The sequence below is a fragment of the Myxocyprinus asiaticus genome, chromosome 8 (assembly GCF_019703515.2).
Source record: "Myxocyprinus asiaticus isolate MX2 ecotype Aquarium Trade chromosome 8, UBuf_Myxa_2, whole genome shotgun sequence".
Lineage (NCBI taxonomy): Eukaryota > Metazoa > Chordata > Actinopteri > Cypriniformes > Catostomidae > Myxocyprinus > Myxocyprinus asiaticus.
Window position 1 is genome coordinate 12992298 of NC_059351.1, and position 25627 is coordinate 13017924.

The 25627-nt window shown below is 37.2% G+C and overlaps 1 protein-coding gene across 4 annotated transcripts in view; it reads left to right on the forward strand.

The window, feature by feature from the left end:
- Nucleotides 1-25627, forward strand: part of LOC127445224 (dystrophin-like) — a 157977-nt gene that overhangs the window by 92977 nt on the left and 39373 nt on the right. For 2 of the 4 annotated variants that reach the window (XM_051705117.1, XM_051705118.1), the window contains 11 exons: nt 134-212; nt 647-707; nt 10067-10128; nt 13272-13346; nt 14012-14213; nt 16894-16979; nt 18711-18868; nt 19756-19922; nt 21375-21486; nt 21678-21814; nt 23938-23976. In XM_051705117.1, the coding sequence (XP_051561077.1) occupies nt 134-212; nt 647-707; nt 10067-10128; nt 13272-13346; nt 14012-14213; nt 16894-16979; nt 18711-18868; nt 19756-19922; nt 21375-21486; nt 21678-21814; nt 23938-23976 (1178 nt within the window). Of the gene's footprint in view, nt 1-133; nt 213-646; nt 708-4855; nt 5077-10066; nt 10129-13271; nt 13347-14011; nt 14214-16893; nt 16980-18710; nt 18869-19755; nt 19923-21374; nt 21487-21677; nt 21819-23937; nt 23977-25627 lie in introns of those variants that run through there. The other 2 variants (XM_051705119.1, XM_051705121.1) reach the window with 2 other exon arrangements.

The following is a 25627-nucleotide window of genomic DNA, read 5'->3' on the forward strand; positions in this document are numbered from 1 at the left end:
ACACAACTTCGAGTGAGTGACAGATAGGGAAAGTATGGTAATATGCTAGTCTGAATATACGTAGCCAATCTCTTCAGGTTCGTGTGTGTGTGTGTGTGTGTTTTATTATTATTATTATTATTATTATTTTTAGGTCTCTACTGAAGAACATCTGACCCAGTTGACCACAGCCTATGGGGATTTAGGGCCCAAGTCTCAGAATTTCCTAGATGGTGCGTGTGCCTTTATGGCTGTTTTGCAATATTACAAGTACTGTAATGTCAAAGCCTTGTCATCATGCAGTTTTCAGCAACTGTAGCATGTGAATTACTCATTATTATTATTAATGATGACTTCCACTTTAAATACATATTCTGTCATAATTTACTAACCCTAAAGTTGTTCCAAACCCTTATAACTTTCTTTCTTCTGTGGAACACAAACGGAGATGTTGGGCAAAATGTTAGGGACCGCAAGGGGCACAGAAATTACACACTTCACACATTTATACACCTACATGATAATACAGTGTACATAATTTTTTTTATATATTACTAAATTGTTGTGTTTTTACATTAAATGTGTCATTTAATATTTGAATAGAAAAACTGAATTAGCTTTGAAAACTGAATTATCAGATAACATGTGTTTTCTGTTCTATACTCAGCTTCTGTTGAAAGTCCTCTTGAACGCTCTATTTCGCCCAACAATGTCCCCTACTATATCAAGTAAGTCCTCCCAAACTCAGCCAACATATTATTCTCAGACACACTCAAGGTCCACACTGAATCAACAAAGTGAATTTCAACACTTTGAGAAGGACATATGCCACAGCTGGCTGACTCCCAAACAAAAATGATTTCTCATGACCTGTTTCCGAACCCTGTAACAATTGTGCAGAACAGTCTAAAATGACAAGGAAGGTTCTGCCAACAAAAAGAGAAGTCAATACATGTAGCAGCATGCATCAGACATAGCTGTGAACTCCTGCATGCAGATGAGTGAGTGAGAGAGGGGGTGATTGTTTTTTATAAATACAGTGGCCCCAAGTATTTGGACACTTAATCCACAACTTGAAATGTGTGAACGTCATTGCATACAATACAAAACATCAAACCAAGTGGCATCTTCAAACAAACAATGCTGAGTCTTTTCACAGTACAAACTTCATTTTTCTAAGATATTTTTGCAATTATTTAACCATTTTGTTCCAAGTTCATTTTAGTGGATGTATGAAGTCAGTTCCCTCAAGGTCACACAAGTGTCCTAGCTTGTGTATTTTATTAAGTCAATAATAGACATTTTTTACTTACTATTACAACCATAAAGTGTCCAGGTACTTTTTGTCTTGATTTTGAAACAAATGCTTTTTGGGGCCACTGTATATTACTGTATACATTCCTTCAAATTAAACTAGGCCATTTTACCAGTGTACCAGTTATAACATTGTAATAACGTTCCAGTAGGGTCTTATCATCTCATAAGAAAGAGTGACATAAATTTGACAGCTTTAAAATTCTGTGAGTTGTGCATTTCTTACTTTCATAAATCTCACCAAACTACAGTATGTGGCTCAAAATCGATATCTTCCTCAGAAATAGTTAGAATTAGCCAATTACGTGGTTGACTGATGTCTTCGGTCCAATTCATTTATTGAGTCAAAAGTTCTGCCACCTTTTCTCTCGTGTAGGTCACTCTGTAAGACTTCTAACATTGAATATGATTTATTTTTTAACAACCTTGTTTGAGAGCTGTATTGTGAGAGCTGGATACAAAGACAATGACACTTCAGCTGGTTATGCATGTTATTACTTCTTCAGTTGGGATAGGGTAATTCATTTAAATGTTAAAATGTGTATGCCTTCATATCATATAGTCTGGGGATGTTCATGGCAGTGCAGTTTATCATGAATGACTCTGCCTTCAGTAAAAGTACTGGCTCTTAATGATGCTGTCATAGATTATAAATGTTGTCATTAATGCTGGTCAAGCGTAACAGTACTTACAGTAAGATGGTAGCAGAATTTGCCAATGGTGTGCTGTAACAGGAAAATAAAGGGTAACACTTTATAGGAAAAAGCCTTTCATTAATAAGTCATTAACAAACATTAATGCATAACAGATCAGCCATCCATGTACAATCAAATATGAAAACATATGAATCCAAATTTTCATGACTTGTCTAATTTTTCACTAACTAATGAGCTGTTAAGAATTATATTATGCAATATTGTCTGTTAATGTCAGTGAATAAAGATATTATGGTAAAGATTTTCCCCATAACCATTTAATAGGATTTTTCCTCATATACTCCATGAACTCCATCCCATCCAATACAATTAAATGAACTAACCAAATTATTGCATTTTATTTTGACCACAATTTATTTCAATCAAATGCAATTCTTGTAGTGTGGCACCCACCTTTACTGCTGGTGGTTAAAACACCCTACTTCAGAATCAGAATGAGCTTTATTGCCAAGTATGCTTACACAAGCAAGGAATTTGTCTTGGTGACAAAAGCTTCCAGTGCACAAACAATACAACAACAAGACAGAGATAATAAAAAAATTGAATAAAAATAAAAAGCGAATAGAAAATAGAAGTATGTATAGAAATACACAATAAGACATATCTATCTATCTATCTATCTATATGTGTGTGTACCAATACAAATCTGTTATATACAGATAGTGCAAGGGAATGTAATGGCAGAAGAGGTAGGATATGTTGGATAAATATAAATAGACAGCTGTGTATCGCACAGTGTATTGGGCAGTTTTAACTGTTCATGAGATGGATGGATATGCTGTCTCTCAAAACCTAGTGAACTGCCTAATACTCAAAAGTTCGACTTGAGCAATTTTTGACATCACAGGCACATTCAAACGTTCAGTTCAAGCACTTTTGGGAATCATATGCACGTCTGACTGTTCGATTTAAGCAGGGCCGTAACCACCATAGACACTGAGGGGGACATGTCCCCCCTAATATTCATAATAGTCGTCTACTGATATGGGGTTTTTCCATGGTTGATTATTAAATTATTACAGTTGGTCCCCCCAATCCTGAATATGTGGTTACATCGTTAGATTTAAGTATTTTTGGGCACGAGTCGTATTCGATCGTTTGATTCAAATTTTTTGGGGCGTTATTTGCACTTATGATCATTCGAGTCAAGTAATTTTGGGCATCATAGACAAGTTTGAACGTTCAATTTGAGCACTTTTGGGAATCATGCATGTTCAAACTTTCTATTCGAGCAGTTTTGGTTATCACAGGCATGTTTGAACGGTCAATTCTAATATTTTGCATTACTTCTTGTACTTTTGGACATTATAGATGTGTTTGGACGTTAATAAGAGTCATTCTATTTCAGCACTTTTGGAAATCATATGTGCGTTCAAACGTTCAATTTGAGTATTTTTGGGCTTCAGTCATGTTCAAATGTCCGATTCAAATTTTTTGGTGCATCATTTGCGCTTTCGAGTCATGTTTGTCATTTCATGTTTGAACATTTTCTATTGGGAATCATATGCATGTTTGAACTTTCAATTCAAGCAATTCTGGGCATCACAGCACATTCAATTCGAATATTTTTGGCCATTATTTGTGCTTATGATACTTTAAATAATTTTGGGCGTCTTAGTTGTGTCTGAATGTTCAATTTGAGTATTTTGGTCATGTTATGAGTTTGCGATTTTTCGATTTGAGCACTTTGAGGAATCGCATTTCGATCGATTTTGGGAATCGTAGTGCGTGACTTCGGACGTTTACTTCGAGCAATTTTGGGAATTATGGGCGTCTTCTAGGGATGGGCGGATCGATCCTAAAGTTTCAATACTTCCGATACTGATGTTGTATCAAAAATATCGATCCTCACACAAAAATATAGATTTTTTTAAACTAGGGATATTATTTTTTGGTTACCATGAACGTGAACAATAAGCATAAGCTTCAAAGTGAAGTAAAAAAGATTAGGTCATATTAGCAAATACTTGTGCAGTATGGGAACTATTTCTTCTTCTGCTCATTTTAACATGCACAAATGTTGAAAGACACAAGCAGACAAGCGCTTGCGCCGTCACGAGGCTCGTTCAAACAAAAGGGATCAGTGCTTTGTAGAGGTAATGATAGAAAATCAGAGAAACAGCTTCTGGATTAAATACACGCTAACATAACATATCTAAAGGTGACATTTCTTACAATGAGTTTGTGTGTAATTTTTGTTAATAAGTAATTAAAATAATAATAGTAAACCATGATTTACTACAGTAATATTGTAGTAGTAACCATGGTTAATTTTGTGGGAACTATGGTTTAACTAAATCCCATGGTTAAACTAAAGTTACTGTAGTGGTAAACAAAAGAAAACTCTAATAACTTTCTGTTTAGGCTCACAAATGTACAAAAAAATAAAAAATAATAATAAAATAAATAAATAAATAATGACTTGAATTATGACTAAAAATAATATTATAAATTACTAATTTTATCCAAGAAATCACAAAACAATCAGTTTAATAGAAGTATAGGTATTGGTATCGGTATCAACGATATTGGACTTGAAATGACTGGAATCGGATCAAAAATAAATTAAGTGGTATCGCCCATCAGTAGCGTGTTCGGATGTTGGATTTGAGCTTTGTGCTGTCTTTGATGCCCACGAATGCTGTCTTGGTAGGCAGCTCAATAGGTTTTGAGACAGTCTATATATTGTTTTATTATTATTTTTTGTCTTGTCGTATGTTTTGTGTATTAATGCTAATATTGTGTATTAACAGCCATGCTAATAAAGTACTTTAAACTGAATTGAAAATTGAGAGAGAGAGAGAGAGAGGAGTTAGAGGGGGATGGGAGTGGGAGGAAAAGCTCCGCCTCGTCTGAGCCGCTCCGGCTGAGGGAGAGCGCAAGGAAGTCGGATGCATTTTCCCCTGTAAAGAGGGAGCACCGCGAAGGTGATTCACTCCAAAAAACATCGAGCCGTTGGGGTTTTTTTTTTTTTTTTTGGTTGTTTTTTTTATTTTTTTATTTTATTTAAATAAACACCTTGGATTCAGCAACTATAGAGAGGCGACATGAGGGAGAACCTAAGAAAGTAAGTGCAAATACAAACCCATAAATGTCGGCTCCCGCGAGTAGAGGACGCCGAAGGAGTTTACATTCGTCATATGCCTTACAGTCGCCGCTTCTGTTTCTTTCTCGTATTCATTACATCCTAGCAGGTGCTTGTTCTGTGTTTTTCCCGTAGCAAATGCTGCATTATATTCCCACATCTTAGCGACATGCCCGTCCAGCCTTCGCTTTGTTTATTTTTGTAATAGCAATCACATCGATATTTTCTGATACATCTTCTGTGCCCTTCTTGCAGTATGCATGTAGAACTAACACTGTGATTATGTTGTCATTTATGTTTTTGTGTTCCATTTGGTGGAAATCGGTATGTTGATACGAGGCTTGGCCTTTAAAGCTCCTCCATATTCGTGCGGTTCCCATAAGTTAACATTAAGTGCATGCATGCAATGCCTTGGATGCCACACAGAAGATCACTGTGTTGGTTTTCACCACATTCTTATGGCTGCGTTTGCGTACAAGCGTTACCAAGAGCCACAAATTAGAGGTTTCTACATGAATGCATGTGTGTGTGGGCACCTGGTTCTGTTGGATGCATGCATGCATGTAGGTGGGCATTCCTGCTTCTTGCCCAAACCCACATTATTGTTGTACTTCGTGCCTTGAGATGTGCAGGTATGGAGATCTCAGTGGGAAATTTGGCATCAGGCCATTGGCATGCTCGACTAAGTCTACCTGATCCTAGAGGGTGCTGGCAGTTACTGACTGTCTCAAAATCTAGGGAGCTGTCTATGATGCCCAAAAATGCTGTTAAGGTATGCGGCTCTCTAGGTTTTTGAAATTCAGCCACTATGTCTGCACAGCTCAGGAAATGTAAAAAGGAAAATTCTGTCATCTTCTACTCACCCTCAAGTTGTTCCAAACCAGTTTGACTTTTCTACGTCTGTGGAACACAAAAGGAGATGTCAGGCAGAATTTCAAGGCTCAGTCGCCATTCACTTTCATTGTATGGGAAAAATACACAATCAATGTGTCTGGTGACTGAGCCTACCATTCCCTAACATTCTACCTAACATCTCCATCATTTTGGGGTGAACTATCCCTTTAAAGGAAATTATGTGCTTAGTGGTGCCTTTCAAATATCTGCAGGGCCTTAAAAGAGGTGGAGGTTTAAGATGCATTTGGAGCCATTCACAAATGCCACACACGAATTCAGTCTTAGATGGCATTCAGATTTCATCAGTTTCCTTGAAAGCCACTGACATGAATCCATGATTCATTATAAGAGGCTACAAAAATCCTTCATTAGTCATTATTCAGTTAATAAACGAGATGTAACTGGTTGTAACCCTATTCATAGCCATGTCTACTTCCAGAAGACAAGTTTAAATACTAGTATTGCAGTATGAATATGTGAATTCAGTATCACGCTAATTATTGTTGCTTTATATTAGAGGTCGGCTGATAGTGGATTTAGCTGATACCGATAACTAAGGTGGTGGAAATGGCCAAAACTGATTAATTGGCTGAGCTTTTAAAATCAATTTGTAGAAGGCAAAAAAATGTCTTAGTCTTACATTACTATGACGAGCACAGACCCAAGGGTCCAAAATGTATAAAATCCCAGATGCAGTTTGTTCAACCAAAATCCCAATACTAACCAGAACAAAATGAAGATTTGGTGCATAATATGGGACTTTTAACTATAAACAAGCCCAAAACACACCAGGGACTCTTATTTTGAAATTACGGAGATTTGGCTCAGTTACAATGCTCCATACTTAAGTATTTACTAAATTAAGTATTTTATAGCCTGTACAGTATAATCACCAAAGTAAAGGGTTTTGTGTATAATATTCTATTTATTTCACCAGGTGAGGTTCAATGAGAAATAAGGTTTATTGTTATTCACAAGTTGGAAGCATAATGTACAGTATGTGCTGACGGGGCATGTGTCCATATACTCACATTTTCTTTTTCAATTTAAAACACTTGATTTTCAAAATAATAAAATATGCATTGAAGTATGAAATATTTGGATGATCCCCACGAATTGTCAGGGATTATTTATTGCACCTCTGCTCTGTAAGTAACATGCTCTGAGTAACATGAAAAAGAAACAATCGGCATAGATTTATGCCAATAACCGATAGTTTCAAAAAGCAACTATCGGCACAGATTAATGGGTAAAACTGATATATCGGTCTACCTCTACTTTATATATGGGCAGTGGTGGCTCAGCGGTTAAGGCTCTGGGTTACTGATCAGAAGGTCGGGGGTTCAAGCCACTGTTGGGCCCTTGAGCAAGGCCCTTGACCCTATCTGCTCCAGGGGCGCTGTATCATGGCTGACCCTGCACTCTGACCCTAGCTTAGCTGGGATATGTGAAAAAAAGAGTTTCACTGTATATGTGCAAATGTATAATGTGTGATAAATAAATATAATTCAATTAATTAATTAATTATAAATGTTTTATGTGTGTTTAAGCTCCAGACTGGCTGATTAATATCCCTTACAAAAGAAATACTGTTGTGGTTCCATAGTACAGTGAAAGTATTAAATGGTAATATAATGGTTCTGAATGATTACTAACATCATATAACACGGTATCAATCGACATGGTAGTTCAAGGTTCTTCGAACATGGTTTCCAGAGTCATGGAATTGTTCATTTTTTTTTATACAGTAAATTGTGTTTTCAAGACCTGGAAAAGTCATATACATTTCTTTAGGGAATATACATTTTTGTAGTTCTCAGCTCTAAAATATTTAATGAGATGTTGTTCTAGTGTTGAGTTAAACTAGTTTGAAAGCCATAGTGGTGTCTGATTTGTGGGTTCAAGCAATATTTTGGGTTCAATACAAATTAAGCTCAATCGACAGCATTTATGACATAATTTAGATTAAGACAAAAATGTATTTCAACTTGTCCCACCTGTTTATAAAAAAAAGCAAAGATCGAGGTTACAGAAAGGCGCTTATAATGGAAATGAATGGGACCAATCTGTAAACGTTAAAGGACTCACTGTTTCAAAAGTACAACCACAAGACATAAACAATATGTGCGTTAACGTGATTTAAGTCTGATAAAATCGCATACTAACCTTTTCTATGTAAAGTTAAATCCGATATTATGACTTCGTTGCCATGACAACGTAACTCAGAAAATGCTAAAACAACAACTTACATCTCAAATAATAAGCAAGTTTTACCAGAAATATTAATGTAAGTGTTTTTAAAAAATTACAGTACTGTGCAAAAGTTTTAAGCACTTGTGAAAAATGTTGCATAGTGAGGATGTCTTCAAAAATAATGAAATAAATAGTTTTCATTTATCACTTAATGTCATACAAAGTCCAGTAAACATAAAAAAAGCTAAATCAATATTCGGTGTGACCACCTTTGCCTTTAAAACATCACTAATTCTCCTATGTACACCTGGATACAGTATTTCTTGGTTGTTGGCAGATAGGATGTTCCAAGCTTCTTGGAGAATTTGCCACAGTTCTTCTATCTATATAGGCTGTCTCAATTGCTTCTGTCTCTTTATGTAATCTCATACTGACACGATGTTCAGTGGGGGGCTTTGTGGGGGCCGTGACATCTGTTGCAGGGTTCCCTGTTCTTCTGTTCTAATCTTTTCTATTTGCAAATGTAATGTTTGGGAGTCTAAAATGTATTTTTCATATTGACACACTAAAGCCAAAGATATAAATAACCATCTTAAGACAAATGTTTTTGTGAAACATCTTATGTGCCTAAGAATTTTGCACAGTACTGTATAAGTTTCACATTTAAACCCTCCAAAAATTGGCCCCATTCACTTCAATTGTAAGTGAATCGCTGTAACCGCAATTTTTTTTTATTTTTTATTTTTTTAAAGAAGGGACGAGTCAAAATTAATTAGTTTTTGTGATAATCAATGTTTATGCCATAAATGCTGTCGACTGAGCTTAACTTTTATTGAACCCGAACATTCCTTTAAACATTATTTTGAGTTGTTTCTTTTCAATGAATCTGGTTTTTAAAAATCTTTATCCAGTAATGACAAGAAACTGGAAAGGTCATGGAAACTTTGATCCCTCTTTGACTTTAAATAGTATAGTGTTTTTCATTTCTGAAAATAACAAACAAAAAACAATGTAATTAATGTTCACTCTCATCTCATTGACGTATATCGTTGAAAAGCCTTGTCCAGAAGTTTTGTTTTTCATTACTAAAGCACTGCTGGGTGTGGATATAATTGATAGTTTTGAAGTTTTCCAGCCCTGTTAGAATTCAGCAGAGCCACTTGGCTGGCTTAAGCCCGAAATCACAAAAACATCCCGGCTCATAGCAACTCTTGGAAAAAGGCATCTCAGTGGTGCAAATTGCATTTCCACTAATGGACTCATTTAGTCTGTGTAACAAAACAAGTGCTTGTGAACGTAGAAATTTAAAATTGCATTCTTTTAAGCTTCAATTTTCATTGTATTACAATGAAACTACACATTTATTAAATGTTTATTGCAGTATATTACAACATCTTGCCAGAAGTCTCTTGTTATCCCATGTTTTTCATCCTTCTTAAAAGAGTTAGGCTGTGTATTATTATAAACAATATATCTAACTTCCATTTAATATTTTATTGGCCACTGTTGTAATAATCCTTCTTACAGGAACTTTCAGGAGCTTATTGGTCAAGTGTGCTCGAATATCTGCTGAAGGTGCCCATTATTTAAAGAACTATTTTAATTTAGCTGTTCTTGAGGATAAGATACCACATAAAGATTTATTGTTTGATAGAAAATGACTCCAAGGCCTATCCACCATACTGAGTCATAATATAAGGTACAATCTGTAAATAGATTAGATAGCCTAGATGGCATTAAATATGTGAGTGAGTCATACACATTTTAGGATGTTGCAAATCCTTAATAGGTTCGTCGGCTCTAGATATTTTATTTGTTTTGACAGAGATCTTATGTGTTTTTTTGTTGTTGTTTTTTTTTTTGCATTTTATGCCTTTACTTGCAGTCACCAGACCCAAACAACATGTTGGGACCATCCAAAGATGGCGGAACTCTATCAGTCTTTAGGTAATTTATTTCTGATGGTTGTATCTCTTATAATTGTAATTTTTGCTTACATGGTAAAATGAAACTGGCCTTGAAGGGATAGTTTACCCAAAAATGAAAATCTTGCCATTGTTTACTCATCCTTATGTTGTTCCAAACCCATATTACTTTCCTGTTCTTCCATGGAACTCAAAAAGAGAAGTTAGGCATAACGGACAGCCTTAGTCACCATTCGTCTTCATTGTTTGGAAAAAAGATGCAATGTAAGTGAATGGTGACTGAGAATGATGTATTGCCCTTACTAAAATGGAACGAGGAAAGTCATACAGGTTTGGAACAACATGAGGGTGAGTAAATTATGGCAGAATTTTCATTTTGGGATGAACAATCTCTTTAAGTCAGATCTAAGATTTGTTTGATCAATGGATCGAAAGCAAAATAGCTAATTAGGCTGAAACTAGCTTGATGTTTCTGTTGTTTTTTTTTTTTTTTCAGATCCTTACAGATAAAGAAGTTGAAAGATGTAGAGATGATTCACTTGAGTAGCTATGAAATGTTGCACACTGTGGCTTTGTTCACTCTGCAGAGAAAATCAGATTTTTTTTCCTCCAGTTAGATTGTTTGGACTGACTGTTTTAACTGCAATTTATATGTGGCCAGATCGGATTCTTTTCGTTCAGACTGCAGTTGCTTTTGCTAGCATATCCCCATTAGTTGTCATAGCAACGATGCAAACTTGCATAGGTTCACCATGCGTGACAGTTTAGCCATGGATATTTTGCCATTGATTATATATTGGTCATGAGGGCAGTTTCCAAATATGAACACATTCGTCACCGACAACAGCGTAAAAAACAGGAAAGGTGGCATATGCAATGTTTGTTGCTGCTGTCACTGCAGGTACTAGAGTTAAGCGAGATACATATAATACCTTGAGATGGCTTGCGTCCCATGTGGGTTACTGCAAATTGGTGCGTGTGTGGTATGACACACAGCTGTATTATTGTAAAAGAAGTTTGCACTGTATTGGCTTCCTTGTGATATATACAGTATATATTACATATGGGTGCATTTCATTCTGAAGTGATCATCCCTATGCCCTATTCCCCTCTTCGAGAGTTTCGGAGGGCGGAAAGTTGTAGGGCTCAAAAATAATGGTAATTTTGAACTCACATTTTGAAGTCTGTTTGGAACAATCCTACAGCATGGCTGCCATTATCGTTTTCCCTTCGAAGTGCCCTGCAAAGACATAATTTATGCTGTTTGGAATGCAGTATATGTCTTCTTGTCACCACACCTGACATTACAACCCGTCATGCACAAAGAATGACGAAAAAAAAATATGAAATCTGATCTAACCATTCAGACTAAGACGCATGAACAAAAATCTGATTTGAATCAGATTTCAAACCACCTGTAATGTAATTTGGATCAAGCCTGTTAAAAATCTGATTTCAATTGGAGAACGGATTTGTGTGAACAAAGCCTATTTGTACTTGAGCTTAACCTTGAAAATGTTTTGTATAGCCTTATGTATTCAGGTTGATTTAGTCATTTTAAATAATATTTTGTACTTGAATTTTGATGTTACCACATGAAGTACAGTGTTGTGAAAAAGTAACTGATTTCTTCAGTTTTTGTATATATCGCATACTAAATTGTTAAAAAAATTAAAACAAAATCTAAAATAAAACAAAGGCAATCTGAGTAAACACAAAATACAGTTTTGAATGATAATTATCCAATACCAACTGGCCCTGTTTGAAAGATGATTTGCCCCCTTAGTTACTAAATCCCCAAATTTATGAAACTGCATTCATGGGGTTCAGCTGGACTAGACACACCCAGGCCTGATTTCTTCCAGCCCTGTACAATCAAATCAGCACCTAAATAGAACTTTTTCAGCAGCATGAAGTTGGCTAAAAGGACTCACCTAGTAGCACACTATACCAAGGTCTAAATACATTTTTAGAAATTATGAGGAAATAGGTGATTGAAATACATCAGTCTGGGAAGGGTTTAAGGCTCTGGGACTCCAAAGAACCACAGTGAGAGCCATTATCTTCAAATGGAGAAAACTTGGCACAGGAGTGAACCTTCCCTGAAGTGGCCGACCTTCCAAAATTCCTCCAAGACCACAGCGACAACTCATCCAGGAAGTCACAAAAAAGCCAATGACAACATCCAAGAAACTGCAGGCCTCTCTCGCATCAATAAAGGTCACTGTTCATAACTCTACTATCAGAAAGACACTGGCCAAAAATGCCATCCATGGAAGAGTGGTGAGGCAAAAACCACTGCTAACCCAGAAGAACATTAAGGCTTGTCTGAATTTTGCCAAAACACACCTTGATGATCTTCAAACCTTTTGGGAGAATGTTCTGTGGACAGATGAGTCGAAAGTAGAACTGTTTGGAAGACAGGGGGCCCATTACATATGGCGTAAATCAAACACAGAATTCCACAAAAAATTCCACATCTGACGTAAATCAAACACAGAATTTCACAAAAAGTTGAAGCTCAAGCGCAACTGGATTATGCAGCAAGACAATGATCCAAAGCATAGGAGTAAGTCCACCTCTGAATGGCTCAAAAGAAACAAAATTATAGATTTGGAGTGGCCTAGTCAAAGTCCTGACTTGAACCCGATTGAGATGCTGTGGCAGGACTTTAAACGGGCAGTTCATGCTCGAAAACCCTCCAATGTGGCTGAACTAAAGCAGTTCTGCAAAGAAGAGTGGGCCAAAATTCCACCACAACGTTGTGAAAGACTGATCTCCAGTTATTGGAAGCGTTTGGTTGCAGTTGTTGCTGCTAAAGGTAGCACAACCAGCTATTAAGTTTAAGGGGGCAGTTAGTTTTTCACATGGGTGACAAAGGTGTTGGATAACTTTTTTGCTACAATAATATATATATATATTTGAAAACTGTATTTTGTGTTTACTCAGGTTGCCTTTGTTTTATGTTATATCTCGTTTGAAGATTGAAAACAATTTAGTATGAAAAATACACAAAAATAGAAGAAATCAGGAAGGGGGCAAATACTTTTTAACAGCACTGTATATTTTTTACATTACCTTACAAAACGTTCTTTACAGTGCAGGATTATTTGCTGAAATTAACATTTTGTTTTCTTGTTTTCTACACTTTCTCTTAATAAACAGCTGATCTCAACAACGTACGGTTCTCTGCGTACAGGACGGCAATGAAGCTGAGACGAATGCAGAAAGCTCTCTGCTGTGAGTCCGTGCACACAATCACATGGCACTGTTACTCTCTTTTCAGCTATTTTCTGGAAGATTTAATATCATCCAGACTGCACCTCATGACAGAGAGGCAAATTATTATTGCTTTACTCTGTGTTCTTGTAAAGGAGAAAGTGTTCATTTCTTTATTTGTCAGATTTCATAGTAAATTGTAAATTAATTGTAAACATTGTCCATCGGGGGGTGAGGGCTTAAGAAGTTTCTTAGGGGGGCTTAAGGTAAATCTCGAGGGCCCCTTCCCCCAGCCCCCCCTTAGACCACCCATGCCCAAACTTATGATTAGTTTGAAGTAACTACCCTAGCCTTAGCAATGCGCTAAATAACACTCAGAACACATTAGCAGCTACATATCAGTTCCTTGGCAACCACGCACAAACCCTAGCATTGTGCCAATGACTTTTGCATTTTTTAGTTATTATTTAAAATGTCCAACAACTTAAAAGGAAAAAAAAAAAATAGTCTTCGAAGCATTCTGCTTTATAAGTTCCAAAATGTACAGGTGATATAATTTATGTAAGTTATTTGTGAGTGAGCACACATGAACAGCAGAAATATCTAACAGATTTGTTATCACATAATTGACACAATGGACAATTCCTGTGTTTAAGGTCCTTAACTTTGTTTTTCTCTGTGTACAGTGGATCTACTGGGCATGTCTACAGCTTGTGAGGCCTTTGAGCAGCACAATCTTAAACAGAATGAGCAATTCATGGACATCATGCAGGTGATCAACTGTCTGACCAGCATCTACGACCGTCTGGAACAGCAGCACAGCAGTCTGGTCAACGTGCCTCTGTGTGTGGACATGTGTCTCAACTGGTTGCTCAGTGTCTATGATACGTACGTATTTGCATATTTGAATGTTTAATATGTAATGGATAATGAACAATCATGCCGTTCATTGCAAAAAATGCATTGATGTTAAGGCTGGGTGATTATAATTTTTTTTTTAGGATTTTATCGCTTAAATTTCATTTACGTTTTGACACTGTGGCGAGCAGGGCGGGGCCGAACGGCATCTGGGCAGAGCAAGGCCGGGAAGATAAGTGGTGAATGAGGTCCACCTGTGTGCCACACCGGTCTCGCGTTCCAGTGAGGGGTGGCAGGAGTATTTAAAGAGAGGAGACAGCCGGGGGCCTGGGTAGCTCAGCATGTAAAAGAAGCTGACTACCACACCTGGAGTCGCAAGTTTGAATCCAGTGACTCCAGTCAGGCTTCCTAAGCAACCAATTGGCCCGGTTGCTAGGGTGGGTAGAGTCACGTTGGGTTAACCTCCTCGTGGTCTCCATAATGTGGTTCTCGCTCTCGGTGGGGCGCGTGGTAAGTTGTGCGTGGATGCCGCAGAGAATAGCGTGAAGCCTCTACACGCACTAGGTCTCCGAGGTAACGCACTCAACAAGCCATGAGATAAGATGCGCAGATTGACGGTCTCAGACGAGGAGGCAACTGAGATTCGTCCTCCGCCACCCGGATTGAGGCGAGTCACTATGCCACCACAAGGACTTAGAGTGCATTGGGAATTGGGCATTCCAAATTGGGGAGAAAAGGAGACAGCGGCAGACGAGTCTGCGTGTCAAAGCAAACCTTTTGTGTACTGCTGAAAAGTGGTGTCTTATTGTGTGCGGCTGAAAAGTGCAACAATAAATGTCTGCGTGTTTTGTCAAGCCGGCCCCAGCTTCCTCCATTCCTTAATTGTTACAGACACAATTTTTTTTTTTTATCGAGGTTTCGCATAAAAACATTAGCACACGCTATATTTAGATACGTTGTCAATCCAAAAAAGGCTGAATAAAAAAAATCATAGCGCTTGGCTTGATGGCACCTCCAATCTGTGACGTGTTCCAAGTGTACGGCATCTATAGCCAGCATTTGGGAAGTGATCATTTTGCGAGTTGAAATGTAATGATAATAATTTATTATTTCATATTGCTGCGCTGATCAGCATGTACCGTACATACCCACTAGAGAGTGCCGCACTGTCAAACAACGCTGACTGAAGTGGTGTCAAGTTTTAAAACGCAGCCTTTTGCTGTTTAGAAATTGCGATATATTGCGATTTCAATCTTAATTCAATCAGTCATGCAGCCTTAAGCTGGCTCTACACTAGCAGACTCAGAACAACTTGAATAGGGTGGGGGGTATCACACTTAATGACTGTTTTCGCTAATCTTGCCCTCCTAGTCAGTGAGCCTATCACAATTACATTTAATGACTGCCTTTGACTTTGTCCTGTTCCTTCTCACTGCAGCAGTAATATAAATATTAATTACAACCTGGATACTCTTAATCGTTATTGTATATTTAAACGGTTCCTTACCATGTACATTGAGTTCAGCAGAGATCTCAGACCACTTTTTATTTTAATGGACTGTCATCATATGACATATGAGATATGTCATACAAACATACGTGCTGACTTAAAGAGCAGTAAACTTCTCCAAATGCACCATCCACAAGCGCTTTCCAGATGCCATGCTTTGGGGGGGGGGGGGCATCTTGCACACTTATGTTCTCTGTAATGAATAGAACTTTGATTTCTCTAACCAGGTTGCCTTGCATTCTAATAAAGAACATGTGATTTCAATCATGATGAAGTTACTTTTTAGTTGCTACCACCCCTGGAGTTCGCAGTGTGCTGAGTGACTCCAGCCAGGTCTCCTAAGCAACCAAATTGGCCCGGTTGCTAGGGAAGTTAGAGTCACATTGGGTAACTTCCTCGTGGTCGCTATAATGTGGTTCGTTCTCGGTGGGGCGCGTGGTGAGTTGAGCGTGGATGCCAAGGTGGAAGGCGTGAAGCCTCCACACGCGCTATGTCTCCGTGGCAACGCGCTCAACAAGCTACGTGATAAGATGTGTGGGTTGGCGGTCTCAGACGCGGAGGCAGCTGGGATTCGTCCTCCGACACCCAGATTGAGGCGAATCACTACGCGACCACGAGGACTTAAAAGCAGATTGGGAATTCGGTTGCCTGGGACAGCAGTCAGTTATATAGTTTAGCAGTTCTTATACAAAAATATTGGCCTATCAGAACCAAGTATTCCAGTGAGCTGTGTAATAATAGAATATATATGATTCAGAGAAAGAATAAGGAAGTTGAGCTCTTCAGTTCTCAGCATGTTTCTCAGTGTGATGACACTGAGCCATAAATCACACAGTGTTTGCACGTGGATGTGGTAGATTCCACAGAAGACCCTTTTCTGTCCCACAAAGAAACTGAGTCAAAAGCTTCGGAGGTCTTTTCATTCTACACCTGCTTGTTTTAGCTAGATCGTCTTGCAAAGAGATGTTTTTCACAGAAGATGTTGTGCTAAGCTGGCTTATTTCATTTTTGGCAGCAATAGAAGTTTAAGACAAAAAAATAAATGTGAAAACAGTATCTTTTACCAGCCTATTTTGCAGGAAAAACTGGAGCATTTTTTTCTCCTGATCTTGACTCTTTATCTGCTAAAAAAGATAAAAAGAGCAGTTGATGGTCTCGCTTTAGTCATTTGTCACCTTGTTATTTTATTTTTCCCTGCAGAGGACGAGCTGGAAAGATTCGTACCCTATCCTTCAAAACAGGAATTATCTGTCTGTGCAAAGCTCATCTTGAGGATAAGTACAGATGTAAGTTTTGCTTTTTATCTTAGACCCTTTAGTGTGATTCTCAAAATATAAGCTGCATTACAAGCTAAGTAATTTACACATTTTGACAGCCTATTATAAATCTTACAGGGTGCAAAAGAGTATGTTGATTTTCAGTACAATTATTCGTTTCACTGTCTGTCACCTTAGAATCTTGCAGTACTTTTCAAAGTCTCTTTACAGCTCTCTTGAGTGTTTGTGCTTGTAATTACACTTATTAGTAGCCATGTTGTAAAGTTTTGTGGTTTGTTCGTTTCAAAAGTGACAAATAAGTTCCAGTTTTGCAATAGCAGCAATTTCCTTTTTTCTTTTTTTTTCTCCCCTTTTCTCCTCAATTTGGCATGCCCAATTCCCAGTGCGCTCTAAATCCTCATGGTGGCGTAGTGACTCGCCTCATTCTGGGTGGCAGAGGACGAATCTCAGTTGCCTCTGCATCTGAGATAGTCAATCTGTGCATCTTATCACGTGGCTTGTTGAGCACGTTACCGCGGAGACCTAGCGCGTGTGGATGCTATTCACACTATTCTCCGCGGCATCCACGCACAAATCACCACACGCCCCACCGAGAGCGAGAGCCACATTATAGGTTCCATGAGGAGGTTAACCCAACGTGAGTCTACCCACCCTAGCAACCGGGCCAGTTGGTTGCTTGGGAAGCCTGACTGGAGTCACTCAGCACCCCCTGGATTCAAACTTGTGACTCCAGGTGTGGTAGTCAGCTTCTTTACTTGCTGAGCTACCCAGGCCCCACAATTTCCTTTTTAATATATTACTGGATTTGCTAAGGCAAGCATCATTGTTACTATTGCTCAGATATGAATGAAACCTCAAATCATGTGGTTTGTTAAGGAGAAATGTGCTACTAATTTCCTAAGCAATTTTTGCCTGGTGGAAGATAAAATAGGTGAAAAAAATCTCAAAGACTTAAAGGGATAGTTCACCCAAAAATGAAAATTCTCTTATCATTTATTCCCCCTAATGCCATCCCTGATGTGTATGACTTTCTTTCATCTGCTGAACTCAAATTAAGATTTTTAGAAGAATATCTCAGCTCTTTTGGTCCATACAATGCAAGTGAATGGGTGCCAACATTTTTAAGCTAAAAAAATCACATAAGTCAGCATAAAAGTAATCCTCCAGTGGTCAAATCAATGTCATCAGAAGCGATATGATAGGTGTAGAAACAGATCACTTTCACATTCTTCTTCTTGTGTTTTTGGTGATTCACATTCTTCATGCATACTGCACCCTTCTGGACAGGGAGAAGAATTTCTATCAAAAAATGACTTAAATATTGATCTGTTTCTCACCCACACCATTCATATAACTTTTTAAGACATGGATTAAAACACTGGAGTCGTATGGAGTACTTTCATGTTTCCTTTATGTGATTTTTGGAGCTACAAATGTCTGATCACCATTCACTTGCATTGTTTGGACCTACAGAGCTGAGATATTTTTCTACAAATCTTTGTGTTCTGCTGAAGAAAGAAAGTCATACACATCTGGGATGGCATGAGGGTGAGTAAATGATTGGAGAACTTTCATTTTAGGGTGAACTATCCCTTTAAATTGGAAGAGGTACACAAGCCAAATTTATGGACCAGAATATTATAGTGACTTTGGGGTCGGCTCTTTTGACTTTAGTTAAAATTTCAGCTCTCTCTACATTTTACTTGTACAGCTCATAGTTTCCTCCTGCACTCTGTCTAGTTTTGTTCAGAGAGGTGGCCAGTGCTACAGGTTTTTGTGACCAGCGGCGTCTCGGCCTTCTACTGCACGATGCCATTCAGATCCCCAGACAGCTGGGTGAGGTGGCATCTTTCGGAGGGAGCAATATCGAGCCCAGTGTGCGCAGCTGCTTTCAGTTTGTAAGTCACTGGTGTCTACATTCATGAACAAATCAACATTAAGGGGACATATTCAACACTTCTGTAACATTTTATGTATTTACCTGAAGTTGTAAAGTTGCTTGCGCCAAAACAAAATATTTGAAAATAGTGTCCACTATCCTTAGACAAGACTGACATGAAGGAATGACCATTTCTTTTATCGGCACAGTTATAAGCCGATGCTGATCATATCAAAAAGGACAAATATCGGCCTATATCTTGGATTTTCAATATTTGACCCTTAGAATTCAAAAGGCTATTTTTGCTACCTTTAAGACTTACAGTATATTTGTATCAGACTGGACCAATTTCCTGAATACTGAATAGGCGTTCATATGTAAATGTGGGCAGTCATATGTTAATGTGCTCATGATTGTGACATCTATAGCATAATGATTTCTGAATGGCCCAGTTTTGCAGTTCAATTTGGGCTTGGTTTACAGTAGAGTTTATTTACACAGGACGTTAAAGCTGAAGTTTGTAGCTTTTTCGGTGTTAAAATAATTTCTCCTATCACAGAGACAACTATAAGTAAGCCATTCGTAGGTTAATTTTCTCAGAAACTGTTAAGACTGTGTCTCTGTGGCACTATAAAAATTGCTCTTTGTTTTGAGTAACCTGTCCAGCCCGACACAACAACATTGACTTAACCAATGGCACGAGTTTAAGGCGGGACTATCTGTTTATTTGAACAATGGAAGATGGGGTCATATTTGGAAGGCTGTTTGAAAACAAACGTGTATTTTTGCAGTTTCGTTAAGTTGCGCAGAAATTACACACTAAGTAGATAGTTTAGAACAACCCTGTACATTCCTTCATAGTCATTTCCATCACTTAAATTCTCTTTTGTTTGCTTTGATATGAAGGCCAATAACAAACCGGAGCTGGAGGCTTTGGTCTTCCTTGACTGGATGCGTTTAGAACCTCAGTCGATGGTTTGGCTTCCTGTCCTTCACCGTGTGGCGGCCGCTGAGACAGCAAAGCACCAGGCTAAATGCAACATTTGTAAGGAATGTCCTATTATTGGCTTCAGGTAAGTGTTCTTCAGCACTATTATTCAGAATGACTGATTTTACTTCAGATGCTTTAAAGGTTTCAGCAGTTTTTGTGCATTTTTAAGCATTGCACCAAACTTCAAGGCAGAGATAAAAAAAAAAAAAAGAAAAGAAAAGAAGAACATTTTTGAGGCTGGGTAGTGTGCGATTTCAAAAGCTGCAATGTACGTTTGCTTCTTAGATGCTCTGAAACATGAAAACTTAAAATTTATACTTTAAGCTAATTTGTATATTTTTGTGAAATAAATTGACCCTATTTACATTTTTAAAGGGATAGTTCACTCAGAAATTTAAATTCTGTCATAATTTCTTATCCTCATGCCATCCCAGATACATATGACTTTATTTCTCCTGCTGAACACAAACAAAGATTTTCAGAAGAATATCTCAGCTTTGTAGGTCCATACATTGCAAGTGAATAGGTGCTAACATTTTGAAGCTCCAAAAGCATATGAAGGCAGCATAAAAGTAATCCATACAACTCCAGTGGTTAAATCCATGTCTTCAGAAGTGATATGATTGGTGTGGGTAAGAAACAGATTCATTTTTAAGATCTTTTTACTTTAAATCTCTACTTCCACTTTCACATTCTTCTTCTGTTTTTGGCTATTTGGGTTCTTCGTTCATATGACCACTTACTGGGCAGGAGAATTTATAGTAAAAAAGGATCTGTTTCTCACCCACTTGCTTCTGAAGACATACATTTAACCACTTGAGTCTTATGGATTACTTTTTTGCTGCCTTTATGTGCTTTTTGGACCTTCAAAATATTGATACCCCTTCACTTGCATTGTATTGACCTACCGAACTGAGATTTTCTTTTAAAAATCTTTGTTTGAAGAAAGTCATACACATTTGGGATGGTATGAGAGTGTGAAAATGATAAGATAATTAAAATTTTTGAGTGAACTGTTCCTTTAAAACACGTTTCTGGTATTATTGTGCACGTTTCAAAGATTTATTTTTTATTTTTTCAAATTCTCTATGGATAAAATTAAGTCCCACCCTACATTTTTTTTTACATTGAGTATCTAGTTGCACTAAAATCACATTATAGAAGTAAAATCGATTCTGAATGCCATTTTATGTTGACTTGCTAGCATGATTAGATTTGTATTTCTGTTGCACTCTTGCAAAAAATAAGACTTGCAGAAAATTATCAGGAACATTTATTAAGAATGCACATAGGGTCAGTTTTGATTTCATGTTGTCTCTGAGTTGCATGAATATAAATATCTGATTCTCGTGATATATCATTATGAGAGGAGGTGAGCAAAGGAACCAGCTCCACCTAGAGTTTGAAGTAGTATCTACACCTTTCTAAGAGATCATCTCACATGCATTCTGTGCATGTTACTTTATATCCATGAATTTTTGATTCAATGATTGCAACATGACCACAACTGACCACATTGTCTTTGTCTCGACAGGTACAGAAGTTTAAAGCACTTTAACTATGACATCTGCCAAAGCTGCTTCTTTTCCGGCAGAGTGGCCAAAGGTCACAAGATGCAGTACCCTATGGTTGAATATTGCACACCGGTAGGTTTAATGACATAACTATCTTTATTTTTGCTGTATACAATGTAGCCTTCTGCATTCATGGCATTGTATCGGCAATTTAGAATGTGAAATGACTTGGCAAATTCATGGCGTAGTCATGACATAGCATTTCAGGATAAAAATGCAGGTTAGAGCTGAGTCTTTTGTGTGTCTGTGTCCTTATATTTTAGACAACATCAGGAGAGGATGTGAGGGACTTTGCCAAGGTGTTGAAGAACAAGTTCAGGACAAAGCGCTATTTTGCAAAGCACCCTCGCATGGGTTACCTCCCTGTACAGACCATCCTAGAGGGAGACAACATGGAGACGTGAGACATACATGCTTATATTTCTGCGCTCACTTTCATTGTGTATCTTGCCATCAGCTACTGATTACGTAGACATGTGACAGCTGACATGGATATTTTTATGGCCACTATTATGCATAATGCACTGATTTAGGTGAAGAAATTGAACCCTTATTCTAGCGAGATTCATTGTTTATATCAGCTTTTTAGGCAGTGCAAATTTTTTCTGGCTTCATTAACATCACATTACAAATGTAGATACTATAAAGGGAACAAAATGGATTTAGAACTGGTGCAGTTAAACAATAACAGACCGAGCATACAAGAAAATTATCTCAACTTGTCCTTCACTTTGTAAAAAAACAAGCAAAAATCATGTGTACAGTGATGCAATTACAATGGGTGTCTGTGAGGTAAGGCTTTGCAACAGGATAAATCTTAAAATACACATTGATTCAAGTTTATCCACAGTATTTAAACATTATATATGTTTGCATGAGAATAGTGTGATTAAATTGGTTACTAACCTTGTCTGTGCAATGTTATATTTAATTTGTCAACTCTTGTCATGACTATGTAAAGCCAGTCAACTCTGTAACTTTTGCACAATACATAAAAGAATACCAGAAGCTGCGATTTTACATCCACCTAGAACAGTAGTCCTACTGCTTAAAGGAACATTTATATAACTTTACAGCTCAACTAACACATTTCTGTACAGAAGAATTAAAATAAGTGAGCTTTAGATTTTTTTAAACCCCCAGTATTCTTGGCCCATAGACTTTCATTAGTGTTAACTAGTTAAGGGACGAGTTAAAATAATTTTTGGTGGTAAATTAAAGGAATAGCTTACCCAAAAATGTAAATTCTCTCATCTTTCACACCCTCATGCCATTTCAGATGTGTAGGACTTTCTTTCTTCTGCAGAACAGGAAAAATATTTAAAATATATATATATATATCTCAGCTCTGTAGGTCCATGCAATGCAAGTGAATGACAACCAGAACTTTGAAGCTCCTTTTTTACTATAAATTCTCCTCCATGCCCAGTAGGTGGCGATATGTACGAAGCACCAAAAACAAAAGAAGAATGTGAAAGTGGACATTTATAGTAAAAAAAGGCCTTTAATATTGAACTTTTTCCTCACCTACACTTATTATATAACTTCTGAAGACATGGATTAAACCACTGGAGTCGTATTGATTACTTTTATGCTGCCTTTATGCCTCAAAGCTTCAAAGTTCTGGCCACCATTCACTTGCATTTTATGGGCCTACCGAGTTAAAATATTTGTCAAAAAAATCGTTGTTTTCAGCAGAAGAAAGAAAGTCTTACACATCGGGGATGGCATGAGGGTGAGTAAATGATGAGAGCATTTTCATTTTTGGGTGAACTATTCCTTTAAACCTGTCAGAGCTTGTTGTAAACCTATAAAATTCTTTTAAAATCCCTGCATTTGGTTAATTGTTAATAATCACTTTTTAAATCCACATTTGCAGTCATTTAAGGCTTTTTTAACATAAGTCTCATATATGTGTCTCAAAACCAACCAAAATGCTGTCTTACCTAGACAGCATTTTGGTCATACATGTGTGCATTAGGAACACTGCCTTTCTCTTGGCAAACATGTAGACAGTAATACCTGTGTATGTCACTGAACAAAACAAATAATGAATACTCCGAAAGCACGGTAACATTCAACTGCAGCGGCAAGAATTGCATTTGGATTTGTTCTGCTTTACTGTTTGTTCTGATCATTACTCGCGTTCACAATAGGATCATTTTTGATGTGGAATTATTTTAACCCCTGCAGAGGAGCTAGTATTATTTGTGCAGTTTGTCAGGGTAATTGTAAAGCAGCACTAAATGCATACAGACATTATTCTTACTTAAATTGTAACTAGTTTTGTCCTTTTTCATTTCAACCCTAACACATGAACAACAACATCAAATCCACCTGTTTTTCAACAAACAATTTAACAAATTTTTTTGGATTGTGAAGTGTCTGTTATTAGGCTCAAAACCTATAGGACCCTACTGTGTTCTCATGTAAATTGATTTTTGTGTTTGGTGCTGTCACCATCCTGCTTTCAGTGCATCTGCTTGTCCTGTCCATCATCTCATCTTTTTTTTTGTCTTGCAGTCCTGTTACACTGATCAACTTCTGGCCAGTTGACCATCCGTGAGTAATCAGTACATCCACACACTCAAAAACATGCACTATAACTTGCCTGGGTACCTGTGTGGTAAATGCAGTGTATTTGCATGACATGAGCAGTGCCGTTTGCTGTGTTGATTTATTCACTGCTCCTAAATGAAGTGCAGAAGTGAGCCAAGAACATTTATGATTAAGGTACAACGGGGCAAAAGGCTCCCCTTAAGAAAATGTTGCTTTTGATTTAAAATTTATTTTCATTGTAAATTGATGGAGCATTATCATTTGTGTGAAAAGAAATAATAACGGGAGGTTGTTTTGATTAAAATTCAGTTAAATAAAAAAAGGTGGTGAGGGAGCATTTTTCCCCACACTTGGGGTAAAAGACTCCCTCACTTGGGGAAAAAGACCCTTAGGGGTTTTAGAGTGATATTGTATAGATATAAGGGCAATAGTTATAGGGCACACTTTGTCAGCTCATGCAAATAATATTGAGGAACAAAAGTCTTAATTTTGAGGAACAAATTAAGATGATGCTTATTCAAAATAACTACTTCAGAAAAAAAGTCAACCATTTCCTGTTAATTTCAAACAAATTTGGCATTTTATTACATCTTAAGTATTCTATAAACAAACTAATCTCTATTATGATTGGATCAGTCATTGTGAGCCCACTTTGAACATTTTTCATAACAAATGTATTCCTCCCACTCAAAAAAAAAAAAAATAAAAATAATATCCTTTAACTTATTTAAGTTATTTTTAAAAATATTGAGCATTATAAGTATTTTATCTCAAACAAAATGTTAATTTCAGGGGTTTTCATTAGCTACATACATTTGCAACAAAAGTTAAAAAAAAAATTATATCAAATTGTCTCAAAATCAACCTTAGATATTACACAGAAGATCTCACGAAACAGGAAAATTTTGCAGTGTATAGTGTCAAGTCGGTGTTTAGAAAAGTACTGTGGTAGTTTTTGTTGCTATTTAGTTTTGGGAGAAAATAAAATAAATGGAGCCTTTTACCCCAAGGAGCGTTTAGCCCTGTAGTATCCTATTAATGATCCTCAGACAGCAGTTTGAATTGCATTCTTTTAGACAGAGGTCAAAAGCCTTTGTCCGGTGTAGTTTGGATTTCAAATACAATGCAAAACAGTATATATTTTTTAATCCCTAGTAGGTAATTTAGGTTTGATTTTAATCTAATCATAGTTACTAGTAATAAGTATTGGTTGGGGGGGGGGGGGCAATCGACTAATTATAAGTAATTAAGAAAATAAATTTTTAATATAAGTAAACTTTGTAAAAAGCTAAGATTATTAAACAACTGAAAGTCTGTTTTTTTCATGATCACAGTGTATTGCAGAGTTTTGGTTTTCTGAAAGCAGCATAAAACTGGCAGTTTTAACATAGTTTATTTCTGTCAAAGTGTTACACTGTATTTTTTTTTTTTTTTTTTTATCTTTCTCATTAAGTTAAATTCATTTTGACAAATAGGTGTCACTCAAAGTGAAATTATACACAATACTCCACAACACACTCATCATCTTACATCATCAGAACTGCAGGGGCGGACTGGGAAGAAAATTCGGCCTGGGATTTTACATAGAAACTGGCCCAAAAGTTGTGTGGGGGGAGGGGGGGCTGTCCTTTTCTGCATATCGCTGCCCCCTTCC